Source organism: Borostomias antarcticus, assembly GCF_949987555.1.
Source record: "Borostomias antarcticus genome assembly, chromosome: 6".
Classification (NCBI taxonomy): domain Eukaryota; kingdom Metazoa; phylum Chordata; class Actinopteri; order Stomiiformes; family Stomiidae; genus Borostomias; species Borostomias antarcticus.
The window spans coordinates 16,670,813-16,697,911 of NC_140239.1; the positions used below are offsets into that span (position 1 = coordinate 16,670,813).

Below are 27,099 nucleotides of genomic sequence, written 5' to 3' on the forward strand. Positions count from 1 at the left end.
TGAATCTTTTGAAAGACTAGCAGTTGCTTTGCACAGTCAGCCCTCCAGAAACCACATATTGGGGTTAATGACATATTACGGTACATTATATTAGGCAGTAGACAGTAGACAGAAACAGTGGGGATTCAAATCCCCCTTCCAGGGACAAAGATGGGTTTTAACTTTGCGGACTCGCCTGTCAATCATTCATGCTAAACAATGAGTTGTGTGTGTATGTGTGTGTGTGTTTGTGTGTATGTGTTTGGATGTGTGTATTTGTAGCTCTCTGCTGCGAGAAAAACAGTACTTATAACTCAGCAAGCAAACTAATTAGTATTTCTTTGTGTGTTAGATTTTGTTGTGTGTTGTATGTGTGTGTGTGTGTAAACTCTGACGCAGGGTGATTCACGTCAGTTAGCACTGTTAGCTTGACGGATGATGGTAGTTATGCGTCTGTCAGTGGTTTCTCTCAGGTCCTCTTCTCTCTTCCCATCTATCTATCTATCTATCAAAATGAAAAATCTAGAAAAATCTAGACACAACAAAGTTGAGTTATCTTTTTTTTGTATATTTTGTCAGTTATTGTCTTGAAAAATAGGTGTTTGACTAATATTTTGTCACTATTTTGTGGTGTGTGTATGTGCATGCATGCAAGCATGTATGTGTGAGTGTGTGTCTAGTACAGGGGTATAACAGGGTCCACACTTTGCTCTCTCTCTCTCATTCCTTCCTACTTTTGGTCTCTCTCTCTGTCTCCTGCCTCTCTCAGCCCCGGCCGTCTCCCTTGGTCCCCTCACGGAGGTCTGAATGGTTAGGGTTACACTTTTGAGGGGGGGGGGGTTAATGCATGCCCCTTCCCTACCCACCCCCCACCCTCAATCAGGGTCCTCTGATCCATTTTAACCTCTAACCCCCCCCCCCCAACCCTCACTCGCAAGCCTTTTACCCCCCCCCCCCCCCCCCGCCCACACACACATACACAGGCAGGTGACTGATGAAGACTGTCAATATGGGCTACTGATAACATGCAGAAGGAATAAAGGGTCCCCCCTCTCTCCCCTGCCCCCCCTCCCCCTTCTATGCTAATCAGCCCTGGGCTCAGTCACAGAGGGAGGTGCCTCCTCCTCCTCTGCTCAGCTAGCTGCAGCCTGCAGCATGGTCTTTGTTGTGGACTAGCGCCCAGAGAGGGAGAAAGACAGATAGACAGACAGAGAGAAACACTGAGCAACAGCATTAGAAGGTAAATCTACCACCTAATTGTAGCTAACCATTAAGCAGGAACCAACTGGAGAATACAAAGAGATTCTACTACTAGTAGACTACTGCTACTGTTGAATACTGGCGACTCTACCACTTCCACTGGCTACACCACTAGCTGCTTGCTACTGCTAGGGGATCTACTCTGTTGTTGACTAGCCCTACAGCTGGTTGTTGCTGCTGGTGAGTTATGTCTGTGTGTGTGTGTGTGTGTGTGTGTGTGGGGTTCAGGTTCTGTCTCCACTAGTTAGGGGTGTTTCTCCTCCCTGCTGCATCCCCCTTCTCTTCGTTCTCTCGTGTTTTCTGTTAACCCTTTATTAGCAACAGGAAGTCACTCTCAGACAGGCACCTCCTCTTTGTCCAAAATAGATAAAATAACTTCCAGGAATATAACCTGTTTGCCTGTGTTTGTGTGCGCGCGTTTGTGTGTGTCCATCCATGTTAGTGGGTGAGTATGGAGGGAAGAGATCAGAGACCGGCTGTTGCATGTTTCTGTAGGCTATAGTGTTGTGTAGAGGTGGTTGTCTAGAGGTTCTGTAATGGTTGTGTAGCGGTTAAGTAGACTAGAGGTTGCCTTGTGGTACAGGACCTAAAAGGTGACTAATGCGAGTATACGCCATCTGATTTTAGCTTGATTTTTCGCTCGCCGATTTTTTTTTTTGAAATTGCAGACAAAAGTCCCAGCTTTTCGTTTTGTCAATTGTGATGACAAATGCTGTTTTCATAGGACAAGCAGGGCTCTCTCTGTCCCATGATCAATCACAGACTGGCATTCTCAAATGCCTTGCACTTGTGTTTTGCTCTAACCCTACTACAAAAAATGTTTCTGAAAAGGAGTAGGCTATAGCCGACTCTCCTCTTCAGACCATTAAAGTGACTCCAGATTTGTTTTATAGTGCGCGCAGTGTTGTGTCACTTGAGCTGTGTAGGCTATGTTAAGGCCTGACCTAAAGTGCCAAAATGTAGAGTTAATTTTAGAAAGCGATCGATCGTGTTCATAATGCGCAGATTATCAGTCGCGTACGCGGACACCAGCGATCCTACTCGAGTCAGTTTAGAGGATGCGTTCCACACGTGCAGAGTAGGCCTAGTCTAGATCGGCGGCACAGATCTTCCAGAGAGCACCTTGGCCAGCGACCAGGGCATACAGAGCTGTCAGATTGAGGATTTATTGTGACAAAAAACGACCTGTTGTGTTATTTGTTATAGCCTATAGCGTCTACCTGTAGTTTTGTGTACCGCGAATGCCATAGGCATTATTGACATGGAGGTATTGTTGCATAGGAGGCACGCAGATGACATTTTCTTACGCGGGCCCTAGTGGGCCAACTCGTTTGGAGCATTCACTTGCGCGAAATTCTACCGGACCACTCCGAGTTCACTTAAAACGGTAGGCTACATAGCCTAGTTAAAGTCGCACTGAAAACATGGTTGTATTAATAGAACTGGATACAGCCTCTCCATTCACTGACCGCTATCAAAAATGAAGCCCTATTGAACCGCGCCTTGGCAAATTTGTAGTCATTTGACTATTTCCGGTGACTTTTGTACTTGCGCAGTTGTGCTTTACTACGCGCGTTCACGAACAAGTTCACGAAATGTAGACGCACGTAGTGATGCCAACTTAGCGACTTTGTCGCTAGATTTAGCGACTGTCCAGACCCCCCTGGCGACTTATTTCATGAAAAGCGACTAGCGACAAATCTAGTTACTTTTTCTGGTCATTTGGGGAATTATTGTGTTGACAAGGAAGCGAGCTCAGCTCACGAGTCACGACGAGAGAAAAGTTTTTTAGCTGCCTTCACGTCCTCTCTCCCTCGCTCGCCCACACACACACCACACGCGCTGGGATCCTCCAGCAACAACCAATCGTATTGTCAGAAACGGCTAGTTTACCTAGATAATCGTATTACATGTTTATAAATAGCCTACTTTATAATTGTATAATTGTAGGCTATACTATTTTTCCGTTATTCTTTAGGTTTACAGACCTAAGTTGTTTAAAAGACAAAAGCTAATGTTATACAGCAACAACAAAAAATTAATTGTTTTTTCCATGCCCATCATCATCACATGGCTGATGTAGGCTACTAGGGTTGCACTGTAAAAAAAGAAAAAAAGCTACTGTTATACAGCTAAATAAATAAATAAAGTTTGTGAATATGTAAATAGTTAGTTTGTATTTAAATACAAATAGAGCAAGCGGAAGTAGGATGCGGGCTCTACAGGCTCGAGCCAGAAGAAGGGGCGGGCTTAAGGCTGTGAAGTAGGCTCTTCTCCGCGAGGAGAGACTGGTGACGCGAGGCTAGTTTTAAGAACTTTAGACAGATTCGATAGAAGGATAGCGTTGATTGACGGGTGGATGTCGTGAGATTATTGGCCTAAAATCTAAGGTACCTGTTGTCGTCATTGCACGTGACCTACCGTTTTCCAGGAAGTAAGAAATTATATACTTTGATATAAGACTACAACAAAAGTAGAATTTTGTAAATTTTTGGGGCATAAATCGTTGAATAGGTGAACACTATGACCAATTATGTGAACCAAAATGGGACAGAATGATTTTTTCATTTCAGTGCGACTTTAAGGAGCAACTACCTGCGCGTGTGTGTAGCAGAGCTGATGTGGGCCCCTATTCCGTCTGTGTGTGTGTGCGTGTGCATTTGTATCTGAGTGAACCGTGGAGTGGCTGGTGAAACTCACTCCTCAAAGGAGCGCTGACAGTCCCTCCAAAAGGGACGTCCCTATTGGCGCCTCCGAAGCGGGAGACCCAGGCTCTAGGCATAGGGAAACGTATGGGTGACGCGTGGGTGCTCTTAGTTTAAACACAATTTTTGAGTGTAAACCAGAGGACCCCTCTGTCCGTTTAGACATGCTTCTTCTCTGCTCCTGAGGATGAATACCAAACCATTCATAGTCTTCTACGTTTTCTGTTTGGCCCATGCTTGTTGTTTTGTTTTTTGTGTGTGTGTGTGTGCGGGGGGGAGGGTAAAACCAAATAGCCTATCAGAACAAAAGCTTGCAGCTGATCAATAGTACTGTTTATTTCTGGTGTGCATTGTGCAATACCCTCCATAGATGACGCATCCTTGGTTAGAATGGTTCCGCTCACAACTGGTGGAAAGGCGGACTGGTTGGCTAGACATCCCCAAGGTTCCAAGAATCCTGAACGGGACCGGCTTAAGAGCCTGAGCTAATTTGGTGGAAATGTGGACCAACAGAAAGAGAACTCTGTTCTCTTTGTATTCACACTATCTCTTCTCTGGAAAGAGAGTTGTTCTGGTCCACTTCAGCTCAGTCCACTTTCCATTCACACTGTTGTTCTTTTGTATAACCTACCCTCCACCTGGAGCGATCAATTTGACATGAGTATAGGCTACACCTCCACTGGTCCTGTATGATGCAGTATGTGACGAATAAACCAAACTGAATTTGAACTAGAAATGCTTAGCAGCAGAACACCAGCCTAGTTCAAGATCACTTTCTTATGATGACAAATGAATAACAATAAATGTTTAAATGATGAGATGATTTCTACAATGTAATCATTGTGACAATTATGATGACAAATGCTGGTTATATAGGACTAATGCAGGGCTCTCTCTTTGTCCCATGATGAAGGGACACATACTGCCATTCTCAGATGTTTTGTTCCATATCGTACTACACAAAATTATTCTGAAAAGGAGTGCACTTGTAGCCAACTCTCATTACATTACATTACAGTTTTAGTGGACTCTTTTATCACTATACAATAATTGCATTTAACTCAGTCAATGTACTGCTACTCGCCAGAGCTCCCACGTGCAAGTGACTAAGAGCATAATCTAGTGCTTAAGACAAAGTGCATGAGTACTCCTCTTCAGACCATGGATGTACTTCAAGTCCAGACCATTCAAGTGACTTCAGATTTGTTTTGGGATCATGCCAGTGTTGTGTCACGTGTGCTGTGTATGATAAAACTTGAGGGCCAAAAATGTTGATTCCCAAAGCGACCGTGTGTTCACAATGTGCAGGTTAGGAGAACTGCACCACAGACCAAAGCTCAGACGGCCGTGGTCTGAGTTCATTTGGAGCATATATGCACTAAAATTCAAGTGAAACACTCAAGAGTTCTCTTGAAACGGTACATAGATTCTTTAACTTGTGTAGCCTAGTCTTGGTTTATGGAGCAACTACCTGCGCACGTGTGTATGCGCGCGCGTTTAGCAGAGCTCATGTATTCAGCCTTTGTGTGAGTGTGTGTGTGTTACTGTGTGTGCTCTTTGTTTAAACAGAGAATGATTTGTGAACATAAACCTCACACTGGTAGTAAGTGGTCCTTGTAGCCAGTCCTCTTCAGTCTGTTTCTGCATTGTTCTATTCTCCGCTCCCCCAGCACAGCCAATCTGATTCCTCGGCTCAATGTAAATATTGGAGGATGAGGGGGAAGGGTGAGGGGTAGGTAATTTGGCCCGAGGAGAACCCGCCCACCCCCCGCCAGCGGGCAGACACACTTCACAGCCCCCCCCCACACACACACACCCACACATTCTCTCTTTTTCTCTCACTCACACACACACACCCTACCAGGACACAAACACAGTCCCAGGTCATGCAAACCCTACCAGGACCAGCTTACTCTTGAAACTGGCTTGGAGAGGTAGATTTGTGTGTGTGTGTGTGTGTGTGTGTAGTGAGGGAGTTGGCTCCGCCCATATGAAACAGAACACCCTCTCCTCCCCCACTTTCCCTAATCCTCCTCTCTCCCTCCATTAACATCTTGGCATATTAGGGCCAGTCTAGTCCTGGTTCCTCTCTAGTCCAGCCCTGGTCCTTCTCTAGTCCAGTCCTGGTCCTTCTACAGGCCAGTCCTGATCTAGTCCAGCCTTGATCCTTATCTAGTCCAGCCCTGGTCCTTATCTAGTCCAGCCCTAGTCCTTCTCTAGTCCAGTCCTGGTCCTTCTACAGGCCAGTCCTGATCTAGTCCAGCCTTGATCCTTATCTAGTCCAGCCCTGGTCCTTATCTAGTCCAGCCCTAGTCCTTATCTAGTCCAGCCCTAGTCCTTATCTAGTCCAGCCATGGTCCTTATCTAGTCCAGTCCTGGTCCTTCTCGTGTCCAGTCCTGGTCTAGTCCAGCCATGGTCCTTCTGTAGTCAAAGTTCTGGTCTCGTCCAGCCCTAGTCCTAGTCCAGTCCTTCTCTAGTCTTGTCCTGGTCCTTATTTAGTCCAGCACTGATCTAGTCCAGCTCTAACCCAGTCTACTCAGCAGTCCATCCCGCTCTGACCTACCAGGGAAAATGCATGATGAATATCTGACCATAGTACAGTGAAGAAAGAATTTGCACATTAACACACATATACACACACACACACACCCAGGAGATGATTATCTGGTCATGATAGAGACAGTCTGAATGAGCCCAGACTTTCATTGTCACATCCCACAATGCCCTTCTCTCTCCCTGTCCTCTCTGTGGCGTTTCACACCTTCGCTGATGGAGGGATGGAGAGAATCACGCCTTCACTGATGAAGGGATGGAGAGAAAGAGAGAGGCTCTTTGAGGCTCTTTATACTTGCTGATGAAATCCTTGAAGATGACTGTTACAGAGCTCTGAAAGAGGGGAGAAGAGATAAAGAGAATAATTGTAATTTCGAACTGAGTATTAGAATTCATCTGTAGCATGATCTTGGAGCCAGCAGCCACATTTCACTGTGACTGTACAGCGTACATTACATGTGACGAATAAAATAATCTTGAAGGAGAGGAGAGGAGAGGGCAGAAGAGCAGAGGAGGAAGAAGGAGAGGAGAGGAAGTGTTCCTCTGTAACCGGAGATGGCCGTGTTTTGAGCCAGGTTAGCAGGGGCCAGGGCAGTTGGGGGGGGGTTGGGGTTACCTGCCTGGTCTCCCAGGGATACGACCACTGACCCCTAGACTTGGCGGGGGAGGGGCGGGACCAAAGAGCTGTTAATCACAGGGGACAGAGACCCTGTTTACACCTGGCATTAAAATGCGTTTTTGGTGATTGCAATCTGATCGTGCTAAACCACATGAAAATACAGGTGTAAATGCGCCCAAAACGTTTTGAGGACGGATTGCGATCCAATCGGCCAAACCACCTCCGGAGGTAGTCAGGGACGCATTTCGACCACATATCCACATATCAACAACGTGGGCGGAAATACGTAGCCGTTGGAACGCGCCGGTTCCAGACCAGCAAGGAGCAGGCTTCCATGGCAGCTAGCAAGAAAGCATTAAAATGGATCCTGGTAAGGTTGGAGTCCAGACGAGATAAAAGTGTCTACTCTCAATTTAGTCAGGCGAAAATATTCAAGAACAAACAAGATGCGACGTTCGATTGTCAGCTGGACAGTCGATCGTATCTCAAACGGATCGGGTTGAAGGTAATCGAAACGCATATTAATGCCAGGTGTAGGCTAAATGTAATCAGGCTAAATCATTATCTACTGTAGATAGGAGACACATTTTAATGCAAGGTGTAAACGGGGAGTGAAACCGTAGCCTACTCCTCCTCAGAGAATTCCCTGTTCTCCTCCTCTCGCCCTTCACCCTGCTTTCATCTCTCCACCTCCACTCTCTCTTTCCTTCTCCATCTCTTTCCTCACCCCGGTCCTCTCCTCCCTCTCTTCTCCCGTTCCCCAAGGGTTGCAATATATTATAAACACAACAGATACATTTAGTCCTTTTCCATACACGTGCTAGCTTGGCCTGACTCTGTTTGACTCTGTGCACCAGCCTGGCACTGCTGGCATTTGCATCTCCATTACAGCAGGGCTACCTGTTTGATATGAGGGGTGGAAGTAACAAAAATTAATAAATAAATATGTTGTCGATTAAAATGCAATTAATTTAAATGTGTGATCGATTAAAATGCAATCGAATTAAATGTGTGAATGATTAAAATGCAATCAAATTAAATAATTCATTAAATTAATCATTCAATTATTCATTAAATTAATCGTTAAACTGCACTTTTATCATTTGAGTGCGCTTTTGCCCTTTCCCAACACACACCACCCTTTATCATTAGACTGGTGTGTGTTGTATGTGTCAATCACCTGACCTACATCCAGTCTATCCTTGTTGATTGGACATGTCTTTTGATGAAAAATGTCATGCGCATCACCGCAGTTTTCAAAAAATGGCGCAGGCAGCCTCTGATGTGCAGGGTTTTATTGTAAATAAACTTCGAGTCTGTCGAGATCTTGCTATCAGCGGCCAAAGCGACGACGTCCTCCTTTTCAACTTGGAATGGCTGAAATGTTTTCTTGTTAATGCACAGGCTAGCGGAGTTCAAATAAATCCAAGGGTGGTCGAGCTAGTAGCTGATGCTACAAGCGAACTTCTAACGTTACAGCTAACTGAAGCCAATTTTTCCCATTGACGTACATGCAGACACGAGACCACGTTTAAACATTTCTCAGGAAACGTTGGAGTGGTTTGTCAATTGCGGCTATTCCGCCTTTGGAATAGCTGAGTGCCTTGGAGTACACCCCAATACCATCAGACAGTAGCGATTCTAGACCTTTTTGACTGGGGGGGCAGAGATATGCCGGAGTGGCAATTCAGTTGTTTTTTCTGCATGCGTGCATGTGAAGAAGCAAAACACGTTCCCAAAGCACAAGTCATACCTACAAGCTATAGTGGCCTAAATATTATTATTTTATTTTTTTACAAACTGTTTATTTCCACCCACTACAGAAATCACAATAATTAAAACGGTTTTAATAAACTTCACTGTAAGCGCCTACCATAATTTGTACTCACACTGGTTCCCCAGCCTCCTCAGCACACACATCACAGGAATGGTCCATATTTGTCATGTTTTGTGATTGAAATGTCAAAATCATGACACCAAACAAATGTAATCAAGTGTCCACTGTCCATAATTTATTATTTTAACATGGTACCTCCATATTTAGGCTACATTCAGAAAAAAAAATCATCAGATCACATGTCATTCTGACAGTTATTAACAACAATACTGCAGCAGCTGAATACGTCTTACACTAGACAGCAGTTAATTGAAAAAGGTCAAAGAGTGCCAAAATGCAGTTTTATTTACAAAACTTGCATTGCTCCCTGCCACTTCCTGTATCCTGTAGGTTCTAGGCTACATACAGTGATGTGCACAGTCTGCATGTAAAGAGCCACCATTGCCAGCACTGTTGTCGGTAACCTCCCCTTGTCTTCGGGACCACGGGAACCAGATTTTGCAGAACCTGGTGCTGCTGCAGAACAAGCCCGAATGACCCCATAAACCAATCTCCATCCAAACGCAAATGTTAAAATGAAACTTCATTTTCTGAAATTAAACTAACCACAATCTCATTGACATGATCAAGGTAATTAAATATGTTTACCAATGGGAAGTCTGGAACTAGCAGGATTTTGCCTACCCATGTGTAAGGCTGGAGACTCCAGCTACACACCCAAGCTGGCTCTGGCTGTCATCCTTATCATCACTACAAACAGTGCTGGCTGCTCTGGCTGCTGTCTTACATTTGAATGCTCTGATTTATAAAAAAAACAGCCAATTCATCCCCTCCACCCACCTTTGAGTGAGTAGCAGCTACTACTATCAATCTGATGACAAAATGGAGTATCATGCGAGTTCAATTCTAGTCCCATGACAGGACAGCAGATTACCTTAAATTTAGCCTAGCAATCAGAAAAACTAGTTTTTTGTAACATGTTTTTCATGAAGGCTAATGTGCATTTCAGCTAGCTAGCTAGCTATCATAAGTGGAGAGACGATGATGACACTAGCTAGCTTTCATTAAATCGTGTTACAAAGAAAATAACTATGTTTAAACGTTTTAATACTGACACACTCAAAAAAACATCTTTCTGAGGGGGAGTTAAAGAATATGTGAGCCAAGTTCAAATACCTTCTAGTAAAGTTAGCTAACTGCTTGCTCCTGCAGAAAGCAGTGTCCGTGAGCTTCTGTGGTGGACTAAACCATTTTGTACATTTTGTTAAGGGGTGTGTAGGAGGCTCAACTATTTAGGGGATTAAAGATCAGTCTCTCAGACTATATTTTCAATCAATTTTAATTTAGTTATGACACTGACTCATTCATTAGAAATGACACAAATACAGACAAAATCACAGGGGTGGCACCTGGGCCACCCCCTAGAATCGCCTGTCTGGTCCATGGAGGTATAATATAACTGGAGACGGCATTAAAAATGGCTGCCTATTCATTTCAATGAAAGTTGCTCACCGGCGCATGAAGCCATTTGACGTAGTGGCCAAAGCCCGGTATTGCAAGTCACGTCACGGCATGCGGCCCAAGAACCTTATTTCCCATGGTTTGTGGATGATGATAGATAGGGCTAGAAAAGGAAAACAATTTTTTTCTCGGTATCATTCAGCATCAGAGACCAATCTAATCAATATAAACTTTTAATTCAATGGGGTTTTGTTTGTTTTTGAAGCCACCAATACCTGTATCGAGCCATTTGAAACATGTGCTGTGCACGAGCCTCGGGGACGCTGGTCGCGCGTTCATGAGTCCTGCGAGCTCGGCGGAAAACACGTCGCCATAGGAAGACCCGCCCTACTCTGCCTCTGATTGGATAGGAAGTCATGTAATGACGTCGGCTAACATGCAATGAAGCTGCTATGATGATGCTAATCATAGATATGAACGTATGTCTATGATGCAAATGATCATGACATGTGGTTACTTTAGGACATCGTTGGAAAAGATCTAGAGGGTAAGTGGGTCAATGTTGAATAACTTAGCTAACATTATCTAATGTTACATTTCTTTATATTAACATCAACTATATTGATAGGCTAGGGAGCTATGCTAACGGTAGCTAATGCTAACGGCTTAGGGTTAACGTTAGTTAATGCTAACGTTACGTTCGGAGGTCTCATGTATTTCAATTTTAACACTAGTGCTGCGAGCAGCAGTGAGCGGGCCCTCGCACCCCACGCGGGTCGGGGTGTGGCGCCGTTAAAGGGTGTGCTATTTCGGTGTCCAGTACTGACAGAAACTTCCTGTCACCAGTAGGTGGCGCTCTAAGCGTGACTCAATACCGATGCATAGATGTGTTCAGGACAGTACCTTGATGAAGCGTGAGAAATGTTGTGTAAATCGGACAAAGTATGTAGGAGTTTTGAGGACTTCCTGTAAGCAGTAGGTGGCGCTGTAGGTATGACGCAATACTGACCTACAGATGTGTTCAAGATGCGACCTTCATCAAGCATGAGCAATTTGGAGTAAATCGGATAATGTATGTAGGAGTTATGAGTACTTCCTGTTTCACCAGTAGTTGGCGCTGTAAGTGTAACTCAATACCGACGCATAGATGTGTTCAGAAGGTGACCTTCATGAAGCGTCAGCAATTTGGTGCAAATCGGATGATGTATGCAGGAGTTATGAGGACTTCCTGTTTCACCAATAGGTGGCGCTATAAGTATGACGCAATACTGACACATAGATGTGTTCAGGACAGAACCGTCATGAAGCGTGAGATAAATCGGACAAATCGGATAATGTATGGAGGAGTTATGAGGACTTCCTGTTTCACCAATAGGTGGCGCTATAAGTATGACGCAATACTGACACATAGATGTGTTCAGGACAGAACCGTCATGAAGCGTGAGATATATCGGACAAATCGGATAATGTATGGAGGAGTTATGAGGACTTCCTGTTTTACCAATAGGTGGCGCTATAAGTATGACGCAATACTGACACATAGATGTGTTCAGGACAGAACCTTCATGAAGCGTGAGATATATCAGACGAATTGGATAATGTATGCAGGAGTTATGAGGACTTCCTGTTTCACCAATAGGTGGCGCTATAAGTATGATGCAATACTGACACATAGATGTGTTCAGGACAGAACCGTCATGAAGCGTGAGATATATCGGACGAATCGGATAATGTATGGAGGAGTTATGAGGACTTCCTGTTTCACCAATAGGTGGCGCTATAAGTATGACGCAATACTGACACATAGATGTGTTCAGGACAGAACCGTCATGAAGCGTGAGATATATCGGACAAATTGGATAATGTATGGAGGAGTTATGAGGACTTCCTGTTTCACCAATAGGTGGCGCTATAAGTATGACGCAATACTGACACATAGATGTGTTCAGGACAGAACCGTCATGAAGCGTGAGATATATCGGACGAATTGGATAATGTATGGAGGAGTTATGAGGACTTCCTGTTTCACCAATAGGTGGCGCTATAAGTATGATGCAATACTGACACATAGATGTGTTCAGGACAGAACCGTCATGAAGCGTGAGATATATCGGACAAATTGGATAATGTATGGAGGAGTTATGAGGACTTCGTGTTTCACCAATAGGTGGCGCTATAAGTATGACGCAATACTGACACATAGATGTGTTCAGGACAGAACCGTCATGAAGCGTGAGATATATCGGACAAATTGGATAATGTATGGAGGAGTTATGAGGACTTCCTGTTTCACCAATAGGTGGCGCTATACGTATGACGCAATACTGACACATAGATGTGTTCAGGACAGAACCGTCATGAAGCGTGAGCTATATCGGACAAATTGGATAATGTATGGAGGAGTTATGAGGACTTCCTTTTTCACCAATAGGTGGCGCTATAAGTATGACGCAATACTGACACATAGATGTGTTCATGACAGAACTGTCATGAAGCGTGAGACATATCGGACAAATCGGATAATGTATGGAGGAGTTATGAGGACTTCCTGTTTCACCAATAGGTGGCGCTATAAGTATGACGCAATACTGACACATAGATGTGTTCAGGACAGAACCGTCATGAAGCGTGAGATATATCGGACAAATTGGATAATGTATGGAGGAGTTATGAGGACTTCGTGTTTTATGGCGAAATGTCAAACTTTGGCGGGGCGCCACGGCAAGGGTGTTTGGTGAAAACTCAATTTTTTTGATAACTTTTGATCACAAAGGTCTTAAGATGAAGCTGACCCGATATGAAGTTGATCGGATGAAATCTGTAGGAGGAGTTCGTCGAAGTACGAGGCATGGAAATGGTCAAAACAAGGACAAAATGGCACATTAAGAGCAAAATGGCGGACTTCCTGTTGCATGTTGGGTATAGCTCCAAGAGACATTTAAGTGTGGCTCGATGAAATACATATGCCCACCGAATTTCGTTAGCCTACATCAAACTGAAAGGTGGGGCTCGCCATTTTAAACTTTCCAGGGGGCGCTCTTGAGCCGTTTTGCCACGCCCATTTCCGTCACCCATGAATTATCAAATTTTTCACCGGGACTGACGTATCTGCAAAGTTTCATCCGTTTTCATCGATGTTCAGGCCGCCTAAAAGGCATTTGTTTGGAGTAAAGGAGAAGGAGAAGAAGGAGAATAATCCTTCGAAATACAATAGGGCCTCGCACCGCCAGTGCTCGGGCCCTAATAATGTTGAGCATGATCAATGTGACATTGTTCATACATTGATTACAGTCTGTAATCTTGTCTGGCATTATTTAGCTATAATGGGCTGATGCTACTATAGCATTTGCCACATTATACATCAAATTAATCAAGCATAGTTAGTGTTATTACCTGAAGGCATTATTACCATTGCAAGTAAGCATGCCATGTATATGCCATGCCTGGAAATCAAATTAATAGTGTAATTCTTCCCCATCATAGCTCATTGTACACTGATATAATCATTCTCCTTGCCTTTGCTAATACTCATCTCTTTTATCAAACTTTGTGCTAGGAAAGAAATCTGGCTGTGATTCGGCGCTAGTGCTCATCCAGGCTGTTGTCATCTCCCGCCTGGACTCCTGTAACTCCCTACTTGAGACAAAATAATGAAATGTTATACATCAGTATTGTGAAACACTGAACATATTTTAATGACTGACAAGGAGAGAGGAAACAGTACAAGTTAATCAATAATAACTAGGCTCACTATGAACAGTGTGTATTATTGGCTCTGTTCTGACATCAGTGCACAGTTCATTCCACCACTGTGAGGCCAGGACAGAAAAGAGCCATGGCCGTTACAATCTGCCGTAGGGGGGCTTGGAGCAACTTGGGAACAAATCACCTCAAGGCAGCAGAGCTTGACCACAGCCTGGAGGTCGGAGGGAGCTGTTCATTTGCCCTGTAGGCTTGCACCACAGTCCTAAACTGGATGGGACAGCGCAGGGAGCCAGTGCTGAGAACGGAGTAGGGAAGTTTTGTGGAAGAGCATGGGGCTGTTGAACACCAGGTCAGCAGTAGCTTTCTCCAGGAGTCTGATGGCCAACGCTGCAGGATGGCAGCAAGTAGGGAGTTGCAGGAGTCCAGGCGGGAGATGACAACAGCCTGGATGAGCACTAGCGCCGAATCACAGCCAGATTTCTTTCCTAGCACAAAGTTTGATAAAAGAGATGAGTATTAGCAAAGGCAAGGAGAATGATTATATCAGTGTACAATGAGCTATGATGGGGAAGAATTACACTATTAATTTGATTTCCAGGCATGGCATATACATGGCATGCTTACTTGCAATGGTAATAATGCCTTCAGGTAATAACACTAACTATGCTTGATTAATTTGATGTATAATGTGGCAAATGCTATAGTAGCATCAGCCCACTATAGCTAAATAATGCCAGACAAGATTACAGACTGTAATCAATGTATGAACAATGTCACATTGATCATGCTCAACATTATGTTAAAATTGAAATACATGAGACCTCCGAACGTAACGTTAGCATTAACTAACGTTAACCCTAAGCCGTTAGCATTAGCTACCGTTAGCATAGCTCCCTAGCCTATCAATATAGTTGATGTTAATATAAAGAAATGTAACATTAGATAATGTTAGCTAAGTTATTCAACATTGACCCACTTACCCTCTAGATCTTTTCCAACGATGTCCTAAAGTAACCACATGTCATGATCATTTGCATCATAGACATACGTTCATATCTATGATTAGCATCATCATAGCAGCTTCATTGCATGTTAGCCGACGTCATTACATGACTTCCTATCCAATCAGAGGCAGAGTAGGGCGGGTCTTCCTATGGCGACGTGTTTTCCGCCGAGCTCGCAGGACTCACGAACGCGCGACCAGCGTCCCCGAGGCTCGTGCACAGCACATGTTTCAAATGGGCTCGTTACAGGTATTGGTGGCTTCAAAAACAAACAAAACCCCATTGAATTAAAAGTTTATATTGATTAGATTGGTCTCTGATGCTGAATGATACCGAGAAAATTTTTGTTTTCCTTTTCTAGCCCTATCTATCATCATCCACAAACCATGGGAAATAAGGTTCTTGGGCCGCATGCCGTGACGTGACTTGCAATACCGGGCTTGGCCTGAAAGCCCATGGTGGCTTCAATGCGCCAAGCTGATCCTGGGGGCTTGGTCTGGTCGCGGTCGCGAGACCAGACATGTCCAATCGACAGGGATAGCCTGGATGTACACCTGTGGGCGTGGTCAGTTGATTGACACATGCAACACACGCCAGTCTAATGATAAAGGCTTTATCGTTAGAGTGGTGTGTGTTGGGAAAGGACAAAAGCACAGTCTAATGACAAAAGTGCAAGCACACTGTAATGATAAACGCGCACTCTAATGATAAAAGCACACTCTAATGATAAAAGCACACGCTAATGATAAAAGTGCAGTTTAATGATAAAAGCACACTCTAATGATAAAAGCACATTCTTAATGATAAAAGCGCACTCTAATGATAAAAGTGCAGTTTAACGATTAATTTAATTAATAATGTAATTATTAATTTAATTAATAATTGAATTTGATTGCATTTTAATCATTCACACATTTAATTCGATTGCATTTTAATCGACCACATATTTATTTATTAATTTTTGTTACTTCCACCCCTCATAGTTTGAAGGTGTGTCTTTAACTGATGACGCGCTCCACGCTTGTCTTGAGTCGATGACTCTTTTATTTATTTATTTATTTTAAGCAATGTTTACAATTTCAATGTGCAACCGTTGTTGGTATTTCTCAGGGGTTAAATTGGGCCGGGGCTATCCATAGATTCCCAAATGTCATCAGCCGGAGCTCGACCCCGTCACATCTATCATCAACATTTAATTTATTTTCTTTCTTTCTTTGTCTTTATTGTTAAAAGAATGCAGCCATTTCATGTCCACTATTAAAATAAATCACAATTCATTTTAGTTACTGTTTTTTCAAGTTTAAAATCTTGTTGCGTCATCACTTGCACTGGCCTGGGCAGCATACTCTTCACTTTCGCTCCGCTTGTCAGTCAGTCAGTTGTCAGATTAGAAGTGCTGTACGCTCATGGCATTGGATAGGGAGCCCTCACATTATTTTATGAGTGAGTACACCTTGGAGTTCATCTGATATTCTAATTAAACAATGTTTTCTCTTAACTACCCCGATATTTTAGTCTTCCAGGAATCGCTGGCAAGCTATCAAGTTAGCTAACGTTAGCCAGCTAGATATACATTAGCTAAATCAAGCGGCCTAGTGCTAGCCTAACATGGCAAGCTATCACATCAGCCACGTTAGCTAGCTACATTACCTAGGTATAGTTTACCATTACCAAGATGGCTAAATTACTCTATGTTTTGCTCCTACTCAGGCAATGCAGAGATTAATTATTTACTTTCATTTAAGTTACATTATTTTAAAATCTTAAACAGAAATGCTACAGGGTTGAGTTAAATGGAGAAAACTTACTTACAGATCATGGCTTAATCTATCATAGGCTGCGTTTGACAAACTAAGTCAGGTCGAGCTGCTGACTCCCAATATGGTGGCGCTTCTCGTGAAAATGAAAATAAAAATGCAAAAAACACCCGTAGAAGAGGGCGCAATGAAATAACATCATTAACACTAGAACCGCCGCGGCTCACTATATCGGCCAGTAGCCGTTGAATGGCTACCGTAAGAACGCATCGTTTTTTTGAGGTAGGCCTATACGGTCGAGATATAAGATCTTAGGATTGTACTGTACAACTCAAGGCTTAATGTTGTCCTTTCATACTACTCACACAATGACTATATGGCAATAAATATAATAGGCTATACATAGCGCGAAACTGCGCATTCACTATAACCTTTCAGCTGGTGGGCGATATAGGTATACATTAAAAACATACACAATATTTTTTTATTTGAATGATCTTGAATATATTTAACAATAGGGGGTGCAACAGAACACAATTTTTGAAAAAGTAACTGACTTGCGGACTTCAATGTTTTATTAAAATATAGGCTAGCCTAGTTATGTGCAAATGAAAACCCACAATCGTCCAATGGAAGTGGCGGTTGTAGTGTGAGAGCGTCTCATGTCAACAACTTTTTCAACTCAGGTCTGTACTGAACTACGACGAGATGGAGAGATTCTTTGTAAACTTGATGGCTCTTGGGAGAACTCTGTTTTGTCAGCTTACATCACCGTCTTGATGCAGAGACGAGAAGGAGTAAATGCAATGACCAGAGTAGAGTAGAGGACCCAAAGATGCCCACCCTAAGGACAATGTAAATTTGTGGCTTATTAAATACATATTTATAACTGAATTTAGTATATACATGTTAGTTATGTTGAAGACTTTACACTTTAATAGCATTTAAGTAAAAAAAAAAAAACTTATGTAAAGGGGGCATCTTCCACCACCCGGAGTGCAAGATGGCCCCCCTGGGGGTGCAAGATGCCCCCCCATGGAATATTGCTTCACTCACTCATTTTAATCTTAAATAATTAATCAGAGTGTAAAATGAGTCTCAATCTTATAAAAGTAGTTATTCATATTTTAAAATTAATTTATTCTTGAAATTATGCATAGGCTACATCAATTTTGGCATAATATTAGGCATTAGAAATGTGGTTTATTCATACATTTTAATGCAATTTAATGAAACTTATGATTAAAAAATGTTGATGAACATACATAATACAATAAATAGATACTTAATAATAATAACATTAATAATAACAATATTAATAGGCTAGAGGCCTATTAACTAGATTGGCCTTAGAGGGGGGGGTCTTGCACTCCTGTGCTACATTTGACATTTTCATTCATACTAACCTACCAAAAGTAGATCAATTCACCAAACAAATGGATTACATTACCTAGAATACCAACTTTCTAAAATCTGATATATGCTTATTTTCTAACAGCAGAAAATTTGATCAACTTACCTCAAAAACGTTTTTGCTGAATAACTGTCAACTGCTATGTGACAGGTCAAATATTTGATGTGGTGGCCTGGTGCCATCTGAGAAATGTTTTCGGTTGAAAAATTAAAGGGGGGGGCGTCTTACCCTCGGGGGGCGTCTTTGGGTCCTCTACCCTACTGTCGGAAATAGCTGGAACGTCATCGTTTATTCGCAAAATCTGTTTCCATTGCAAAAAGTCGCATTTTCCTACTATCGATACGCTGACTTTTCCACCTCCTTCGAGCGTAAAAACTTTTTTGCGATATTCCGGCCTTTTTTCGAATTTCTGGCGTTTCCATTCAAGCTTTTTTTCCGCAATTTTGGAAAATGCAAATTTTAAGAGGTGGATGGAAACCCGGTTAGTGAGCTGGCCCTCCATAGATATGAACACGAGATGACTCGTAATGGATTGAGCGGCGCAAAATACGGCCGCTATATTGGTCCGGTACCGCTGTCACGTGACAACCGCTCTCCTCAGCAGTTTCAGTCAGTAAAAGTAACCCTGCATCAAGAGAGAACTCTCGAAGTAGAAACAAATATTTTTGTCTTTGAACTATCCATAACAGTCAAATAACATAAATAATAAATAAATAAAAAGAAAAATTACAAAGTGCAAAACAGCAGCATCCAACAGTTTTAGTTGTATCTATCAGCTAACAACTATGTATTTATCATCGTTCACTTAAAGGAGCCGGCACATAGAGCCGTATCGTTCGCGACCGACCCATCACTAGTTTACTCGCGGAGCTCTGTACCGGACCAAGATAGTGTATATGTCTATGGGGCCCTCGCACCTCATGCGGGTCGGAGTGCGGCGCCGTTACAGGGTGTGCTATTTAGGTGTCCAGTACTGAGAGAAACTTCCTGTCACCAGTAGGTGGCGCTCTAAGCGTAACTCAATGCCAACGCATAGATGTGTTCAGGACAGTACCTTGATGAAGCGTGAGAAATGTTGTGTAAATCGGACAATGTATGTAGGAGTTATGATGACTTCCTGTAAGCAGTAGGTGGCGCTATTAGTATGACTCGATGCTCACGCACAGATGTGTTCAGGATGCGACCTTCATCAACCCTGAGCAATTTGGAGTAAATCAGATAACGTATGTAGGACTTATGAGGACTTCCTGTTTCACCAGTAGGTGGCACTGTAGGTATGACACAATACTGACTTACAGATGTGTTCAAGATGTGACCTTCATCAAGCATGAGCAATTTGGAGGAAATCGGATAAAGTATGTAGGAGTTATGAGTACTTCCTGTTTCACCAATAGGTGGCGCTATAAGTACAGTTGGACCCCACTCATCCGAATTTCAGAGATCCGAACCTCCCGGTCTACCGGACAGGCTTAAAAAACTTATTTTCTTTTTTTTTTGCCTGCTATCTGGTTACTGGTGGGATTTTCATTACAGTACTGTACCCTACTGTGAATAAAAACAGAACTGTATGTAGACCTACATGTTGCCTGTAGGCTGTAGTCTACTGTCACGTTTCATTTATTTGTTACTCTAATGTCGAGCGCAAAACGCAAACGAGTCTGGTGCGCGAGAGCTGCATTCCTTGGTAGCCAGAAAGCGCGTCAGCAACCTGAAGCAGAGGAGCATCGAGTCATTTTTCGTTCCCAGTTAATGGACTTCAGGAACACAGACGTGTTGTGGGCATGTAGATTAGCCTACTAGACCTACTGTATTTGTTAAATAATAGCCTACAGCCTAGGCCACGTTAGCCTACATCGGTTGTTTTAGAGACTTTCTTTTAGGCTACAATAGCCTATGACACGACAACTTGTCTTTCATTTCATTTATTTATTTATTGATTATCATTTGCTCTAATTGTTCTAACGTTGGTTTTTTTTTAGGCTATAGGCTACCATGTTGTTCTGCGAATACAGTAGCCTATCGATGCAGCGTACGCCTCATTTGAGAATAAAGTACTGTATTTGATCAAAGCTGGCACTCAAGTGGAAAGTTGGTTATTTTATTATAGGCTACTGTAGGTCTATTATAGGCTAGGCTATATGAGTTTAGTTGGCTATTTGATTGCAATTTTGATGCATTTTTACAAGTAATTAAGGGTATTTATTGGTCTATTATGAGTATATGAAACAAGTATACCACTTATTGAATTTGGTGCATTTTAACATAAGTTTCAGTCATCCGGACATTTCAGAGATACGAACAACCTTCGGTCCCGTTGGGTTCGGATAAGTGGGGTCCTACTGTATGACGCAATAGTGACACATAGATGTGTTCAGGACAGAACCTTCATGAAGCGTGAGACATATCGGATAATGAATGGAGGACTTGCTGTTTTATGGCGAAATGTCAAAATTTGGCGGGGCGCCGCGGCAAGGGTGTTTGGTGAAAACTAAATTTTTTTGCTGACTTCCTGTTGGATGTTGGGTATAGCTCCAAGAGACATTTAGTGTGTCTTGATGAACTACATATGCCCACCAAATTTCGTTCTCCTACATCAAACTGAAAGGTGGGGCTCGCCATTTTACATTTTCCAGGGGGCGCTCTTGAGCCGTTTTGCCACGCCCTTTTCCGTCACCCATGAATTATCAATTTTTTCACCAGGACTGACGTATCTGCAAAGTTTAATCCGTTTTCAGCAATGTTTAGGCCGCCAAAAAGGCATTTGTTTGGGGAGAAGAAGAAGAAGGTAGGAGGAGAAGGAGAATAATAAAAATAATCCTTACAATTTCAATAGGGCCTCGCACCGCCAGTACTCGGGCCCTAATAAAGCATGGAACGAGAAGCAGTGGGATGTCACGGATATCGCCACGGCTAGCGGGAGTGGTTAGGCACGATGCGCAGCGGAGAAACAGGAGGCCTGTCTCTTTAGCAGTTGTCTCGCTTCTACCCGAGGAGAGATTGGTGACACGAGGCTAGGTTACAGAGTATTTTACCACGGCTGCTAGCCAATCAGAATCAAGTATCCAAACTCTCCGTTGTAGAATTGTATTTAATCAAGAATACACTGCCTGCTCCCATGCCAACTTCGCTAACTCCGAGATAACATGTGGCCCCCCACATAACAAATCCCAATTTAACCCCTGGTAGTTATCTAAGAAACAGGTTAATCTATCTTTTTTAAGTAGGCTAATGAAAACAAAAACAGATGAATGTCTTGTCCCACATTGTCGTGGTCTGTTTGTGTTACAGCATGGGTTCCCAAACTCCATCAATGTGGGCCTCCCCTCTGAAAACAGTGACACACCCGCGCCCCCAACCCCCCAAATTTGTCCATTATGCAAGGCAGCATTAGCTAGCCCATAACGTTACACAGCTAAGTTAGCTCGGTGGCACCTGCTGCTAGTTAACGTTACTCAATATAATTTTAATACACTGACACTAATCGACTCCAAGCTTCTCAAAATAAGGCTAGCTAGATTCTGTAGGCCGAGAGGATTCCAATTATGTCCACATCTTGGCATTTGGTTGATTTCACTGACCGCTAGATCCACGAGAAGATGACCAGTGGGCATTTACATCCTTAACACATCGGCTGCAAGTGGGATATCCAACTGAATGGGAGTCAGAGGTGCGGTTATTCTCCATGCCTGTAACGAGACAAAATCAACTCGAAACAGCTTGAGTTTGGTCTTGCTGGATTCTCTGGGCCGAGACAAATCCAATAATGCTCAATGTCCCTGGCCGTTAGATCAGCGAATAGAGAGAGGTATGCTCCCACTGAACTGGAGTGCTTATAGTCATTATATTTCACAACATAACAATGGATCAAATGTCAACAACTGTGCATGATGACGACATGCATCATGGGTGTGGGACAAAGATTTAGTGTGCACTTGTATGACAAAAGGAGTTGCCTTACCATTTTTTGCTCTACAGGCTGCCAATATTTTCTCAGTTCTGATTGGCTGTGTCCCGTCCTTCCAGTCACCCTTCCTGGCGCCCTATTGGCCCCGGTGTCCTGCGCCCCGACCCCTCCCACCAGACGCTCCATGCAGTCCCCTTACCGGCTGCCCCACCCTCTGCCCCCCCTGCCCGTGAGGAAGGGCGTGAGGGGGCGGCGGCCTAAGAGCCAGACCATCGCCCTGCTGAAGGCCGCCGCTGAGGCCGCCGCCGCTGCCTCCAGTCACGGGGGCTCGTCTTCCGGGGCGACACCTGTCAGGACGGGGCCCCTGCTGGCCCCGCGGCCCCACAAGAAAAGAGGCCCCAAACCAGGGAGCAAGGTGAGGAGGGAGGGGGGCTTAACCTGAGAGGCTGAGGGGAGGGGGGGGATGGGTCATTTAGATTTTCTATGAATATATTTTGTTTATATTCTGTTTTGAGGGTTGGTCTGTGAGATTGGGTGTGTTTGTTTTGCAGAGGAAGCCGCGGGTGCCGGGGCCGTCCTCTGCCCCCCCGCCAGCCTCTGAGAGTAGACGGGGCAGCAGCAGCAGTCAGGGACACACAGACGGCAGCCTGCCCAACGGATCTGGAGTGGCCTCCACAGGTACGCTGCAACACATACATACACAGTAGAGGAAAAGCACAGTTAAAGCTATCCAGTCAATCATACAGTCACATATATCAAACTGTGTGTGTGTGTGTGTGGTCCCAGTGTGTGTGTACGTCAACAAGCATGGTGACTGCGGCCCCCACCTGGACAGGAAGTTGGTTCAGCAGCTCCCTGATCACTTTGGCCCCGCCCCTGTCAACGCTGTCCTCCAGCAGACTGTCCAGGCCTGCCTAGACTCCGCCCACAAGCCGTCGGCGCTCTACGGCTTCCTGCAGAGCCAGTCAGACGGAGGGGAGGTCATTCGAGGTGAGACTATGCGACTTGATATGTATGCCTAAATCCAGAAGGACTACAGGAGTCAATCAGGCAGCAGGAATTGGATTAGTGTGTGTGTCTGTGTGTGGGTCTGTGGGTCTGTGTGTGCATGTGTGCGTGTCTGTTCCTGTATGTGTGCGTGTCTGTTCCTGTGTGTGTGTGTGTGTGTGTGTGTGTGTGTGCGCGCCAGAGTGGGTCTAACGGGAACAGACATGTGGCCCTAACTTGGTTTGGGAGGCCCTGATAGGCTGGCTCCCTAGGGGGTCCCACAGGGAGGCGGGGGATGGGGGGAGGAGGGGGGTTAACCTTATTGGACCATCTGTTCCCCTTAGCCTCAGCCAGAGAGTGGCTGCCCACTCTGTGAGTGTGCGTGTGTGTGTTCGTGTGCGTGAGTGTGCGCGTGTGTGTGTGCATGTGTGTGTGGGTATGTGTGTGTGTGTGTGTTAGACCTTGTCCTCTCCAGTGCTGCCGGGTTATCGCTGTGTGTGTGTGTGTGTGTGTTATCCTCCCTCTGTAGTGCGCTCTGAGGGGGGTAGTCACTACGTGAAGCTGCCCCGAGCATCCAGCGCCTCCTTCGTCCTGCGCTTCCTGGAGACGCTGTGCCGCCAGCTTCAGAGCGCCAACCTGTTCAGCTCCCAGCCCTTCAGCCCCGGCAGCCCCCCACACACACACCCCTACGACCGCACCAGGACCAGGACCGGCAGCCCCCCACACACACACCCCTACGGCCGCACCAGGACCAGGACCGGCAGCCCCCCACACACACACCCCTATGACCGCACCAGGACCAGGACAGGTGCTTATCAGGGCGTGCATGCGTGTGTGTGTGTATGCAAGGATTTGTGTGTGTGCGCGTGTATGTACATGTGCATGTATGTATGTGTGTGTGTGTGTGTGTGTGTGTGTGTGTGTGTGCGCATCTGGGTGTGTGCATGTGTGTGCCAGTGTGTGGGATCTCTTTTTGACAAGATACTGATCAAATGAGGACTGCTGCTGTGCTTTTATGATTGATAGAACTCCTATTAGATCAGAGCACTCCAACTATAATAAGTCTCCAATCCCCAGCAACGCCCGTGTGTCCCAGTTTAATTGCTTTAACTGCTCCTTTGTAAAAAGGAGCACCTTCAGTGCTTAAACTGCACCTTCAGTGCCACCCCGTGCCCTGAAGGTGACGCTGCCTTGTTTCTTCTTCTGTGGTTCCCAGTTAAAGAGGAGACACCGGGCTCTCTGTATGTGAGCCGGAGGACAGAGCGCTTCCTCCGCCAGCAGTCCTCCCCTCACACTGCCCCCCAGTCCCCCAAACACCTGCACTCTGAAGGTACCCCTTCTCACACACACACGCACACGCACTCTGTCTCACTGTCCCCAAAAGCGACACAGCTCTCTATACCTAGCGACTTACGTTGACCACATCCTGCCTCCACTTCCTCTTTACCCATCGCCATGTTGATCCTGTTTGATTGACAGGCTCCCTTTAGGATATTGATATTGTTGAGCCATGATCTGGACATGCTGGTATGCTAGTGGACATGCTGAGGCTAACACTGGCTGTGGCTAACACAACGACACACTTGTTAACGCTGAGACACGTGCTAATGCTAACACACATACTAACGCTAAAGCATGCTTAGGCTAACAAGGTTAGGATTAGGTTTAGTCTGTCTCCTCCTTTAGGTTCTGCTCTAGCCCCCCACCCCCCTCCTCCTCATGCCTGCTTCAGGAGAATGTTTTAGTGAAACTGCTGTATAACATGGAGTTCAGGTAACTGTTTCAGTTAGCTCTCATCTCAGTGTGTGACAGTAAAACGGTGTGCAAACACTGTGTGTTAATTAGCTGATGCCTTTCCTTGCGGAGGACCCCGGGCGGCATGGCCATTCTACTCCTACTGTGTGTGTGTGTGTTGACAGCTCTCTCCATGTCTCCTCCCTAGCAGAGTCCCCCCCCCACGGTGAGAACGGCCTATCCAAGTCAGACCCTCTAGACTCCGCCTCCAACTCCATGGCGCCCCGCCCCCCTACGTTACGTAGCTCCTCTGAGCTCCGCCCCTCTCAGATGGACCGACCCCTCTACCCAGGCCAAGCCCCACCCCTTCGCCGCCTCAGCTCCAACCCCGCCGAGCTGGGGTCCTCACGACAGGCCAGACAAGTGGAGGGTAGGAAACACATGCACGCACACACACGCACACACAAATAGCTGACAGAACTGTGATCTCAACACTCACCAGCATCAGTGAGCAATGCAGGTAAATCCTAGCCAAACACTCCCACCTAGTGGACAGATATGGCGGTCACTGGGGAGTCTGAATTGGACCATGCTGAGGTACTGTGTCCTCACTGTGTGTTTGTGTGTCCGTGGGTGTGTGTGCATCTCCCATGATCCTTAGCAGCCAGTTCCACGACCGGTCCCGACCACCTGACGGCAGACCGAGATGCTGATGGCCACGCCCCCTCCTCCTGGTCTGTGGAGGATGTCATCAGGTTTGTCTGCGAGGCAGACCCCCAGACCCTGGGCCCCCATGTGGAGCTGTTCAGGAAACATGTGAGTCACTTCCTGTCTCCTTCCTGTCTTACCTGGGCTGTGTTCAAAGGGACAGTCCAGAAGGGTTCTGTTGTGTTGACACTGTTTCAATGTGTGTGTGTGTGCGTGTGTGTGCGCGCGTGTGTGTGTGCGCGTGTGTGTAGGAGATCGACGGCAAGGCTCTGATGCTGTTGCGTAGTGATGTCATCATGAAGTACATGGGCCTGAAACTTGGCCCCGCCCTCAAACTGTGTCACCACATCGAGAGACTGAAACAGACCAAACCATAGGATGCACACACACACACACAAATCCTTGCTGTGAAATCCCTGGAATCTCTGGAAGCTTCGCCTTCTTTGACTGACCAGACTCTTTCCTCTCATTGGTCGAATCCAAAAATGGGATGGAATGTTGGAACAGTGACTACATATGCCTGCAGTCAACCTTCCTCTCCTCTCCTTCAACCATCACATGTAGCTAATAGTCTGCTTAGCCCCTTTCTGGACTTTTTTACTTTTTAGACTTGAGTATCAAACACCAGAGAACATGGAGGATAACAATGATTCATGCCGTCGTTCGCCTGGACAGTTTCATATCCGATTGTCTGGGGAATTGTTCGAATGTTCGAACTGCGAACCATTCCCCCCCCCCCCCCCCAACACATAACCATGAAAATTGTCACCTCACCTCAGACAACCGCTCTCCTTCGCTGCTCATTCAGGTTTAGGTGTTTTTATTGGCTACTGATTTCTTCGGGGTCATCCAATGGGAACTCCCCATGTATGCTGTTTCTATCCTCCGATTGGTTGTTTCAGACTGAGACGGCTTATAAATGTCACAACTAGGACATATATTCTGTTAAAGTAAACATTCACTGTATTAGATATATGAAACTGTTTTGTACATAACGAAACCAAAAAAGGTTTTGTTTTTTTTACTTGGATTTTATACTGTTAAGTAAACTGTGATGGAACTGTGGATCTCTGCATATAAAACCACTGATTTAAGTATAAACGGTGTGGTATAGTGTGTTGGGACTAGGTGATCTGTCTGAAACAGATCATAATATAACTACCTATCTACTGGAATGGACAGACACGTTTTCTAAATGACTACAAATATATCCATTTGTCTTTGAATATTTATCTTTTCACAGTGGCAGAAGTGATCATTTTCTGAACATTTCAGAATGATATGTCATGATTATATATTCAAAAACAAAATCTAACTACATTTTCATACCAAGGATTTCTTCTAGTTGAGACCTTGATATACTTGAAACCACTTTGCTTTACTGTGAAACTCAGGTCATAGTAGTTTGTTTTTTAGAACAAGTCTTTTCTATAGTAGCATTTATGTTCAATGTCTTCACTTTGACTCCATG

The 27,099-nt window shown here is 44.7% G+C and overlaps 1 protein-coding gene across 1 annotated transcript in view; it reads left to right on the top strand.

The window, feature by feature from the left end:
• Positions 1-26,005, top strand: part of scml2 (Scm polycomb group protein like 2) — a gene marked incomplete at both ends in the record, with an annotated part of 33,528 nt that extends 7,523 nt beyond the window's left edge. Inside the window, 8 exons of the mRNA XM_084440016.1 lie at positions 22,319-22,614; positions 22,751-22,877; positions 22,986-23,189; positions 23,716-23,850; positions 24,403-24,516; positions 25,129-25,350; positions 25,582-25,736; positions 25,880-26,005. Of these exons, the coding sequence (XP_084296142.1) occupies positions 22,319-22,614; positions 22,751-22,877; positions 22,986-23,189; positions 23,716-23,850; positions 24,403-24,516; positions 25,129-25,350; positions 25,582-25,736; positions 25,880-26,005 (1,379 nt within the window). The remainder of the gene's footprint in view (positions 1-22,318; positions 22,615-22,750; positions 22,878-22,985; positions 23,190-23,715; positions 23,851-24,402; positions 24,517-25,128; positions 25,351-25,581; positions 25,737-25,879) is intronic.
• Between the last annotated feature and the right edge of the window lie 1,094 nt (positions 26,006-27,099).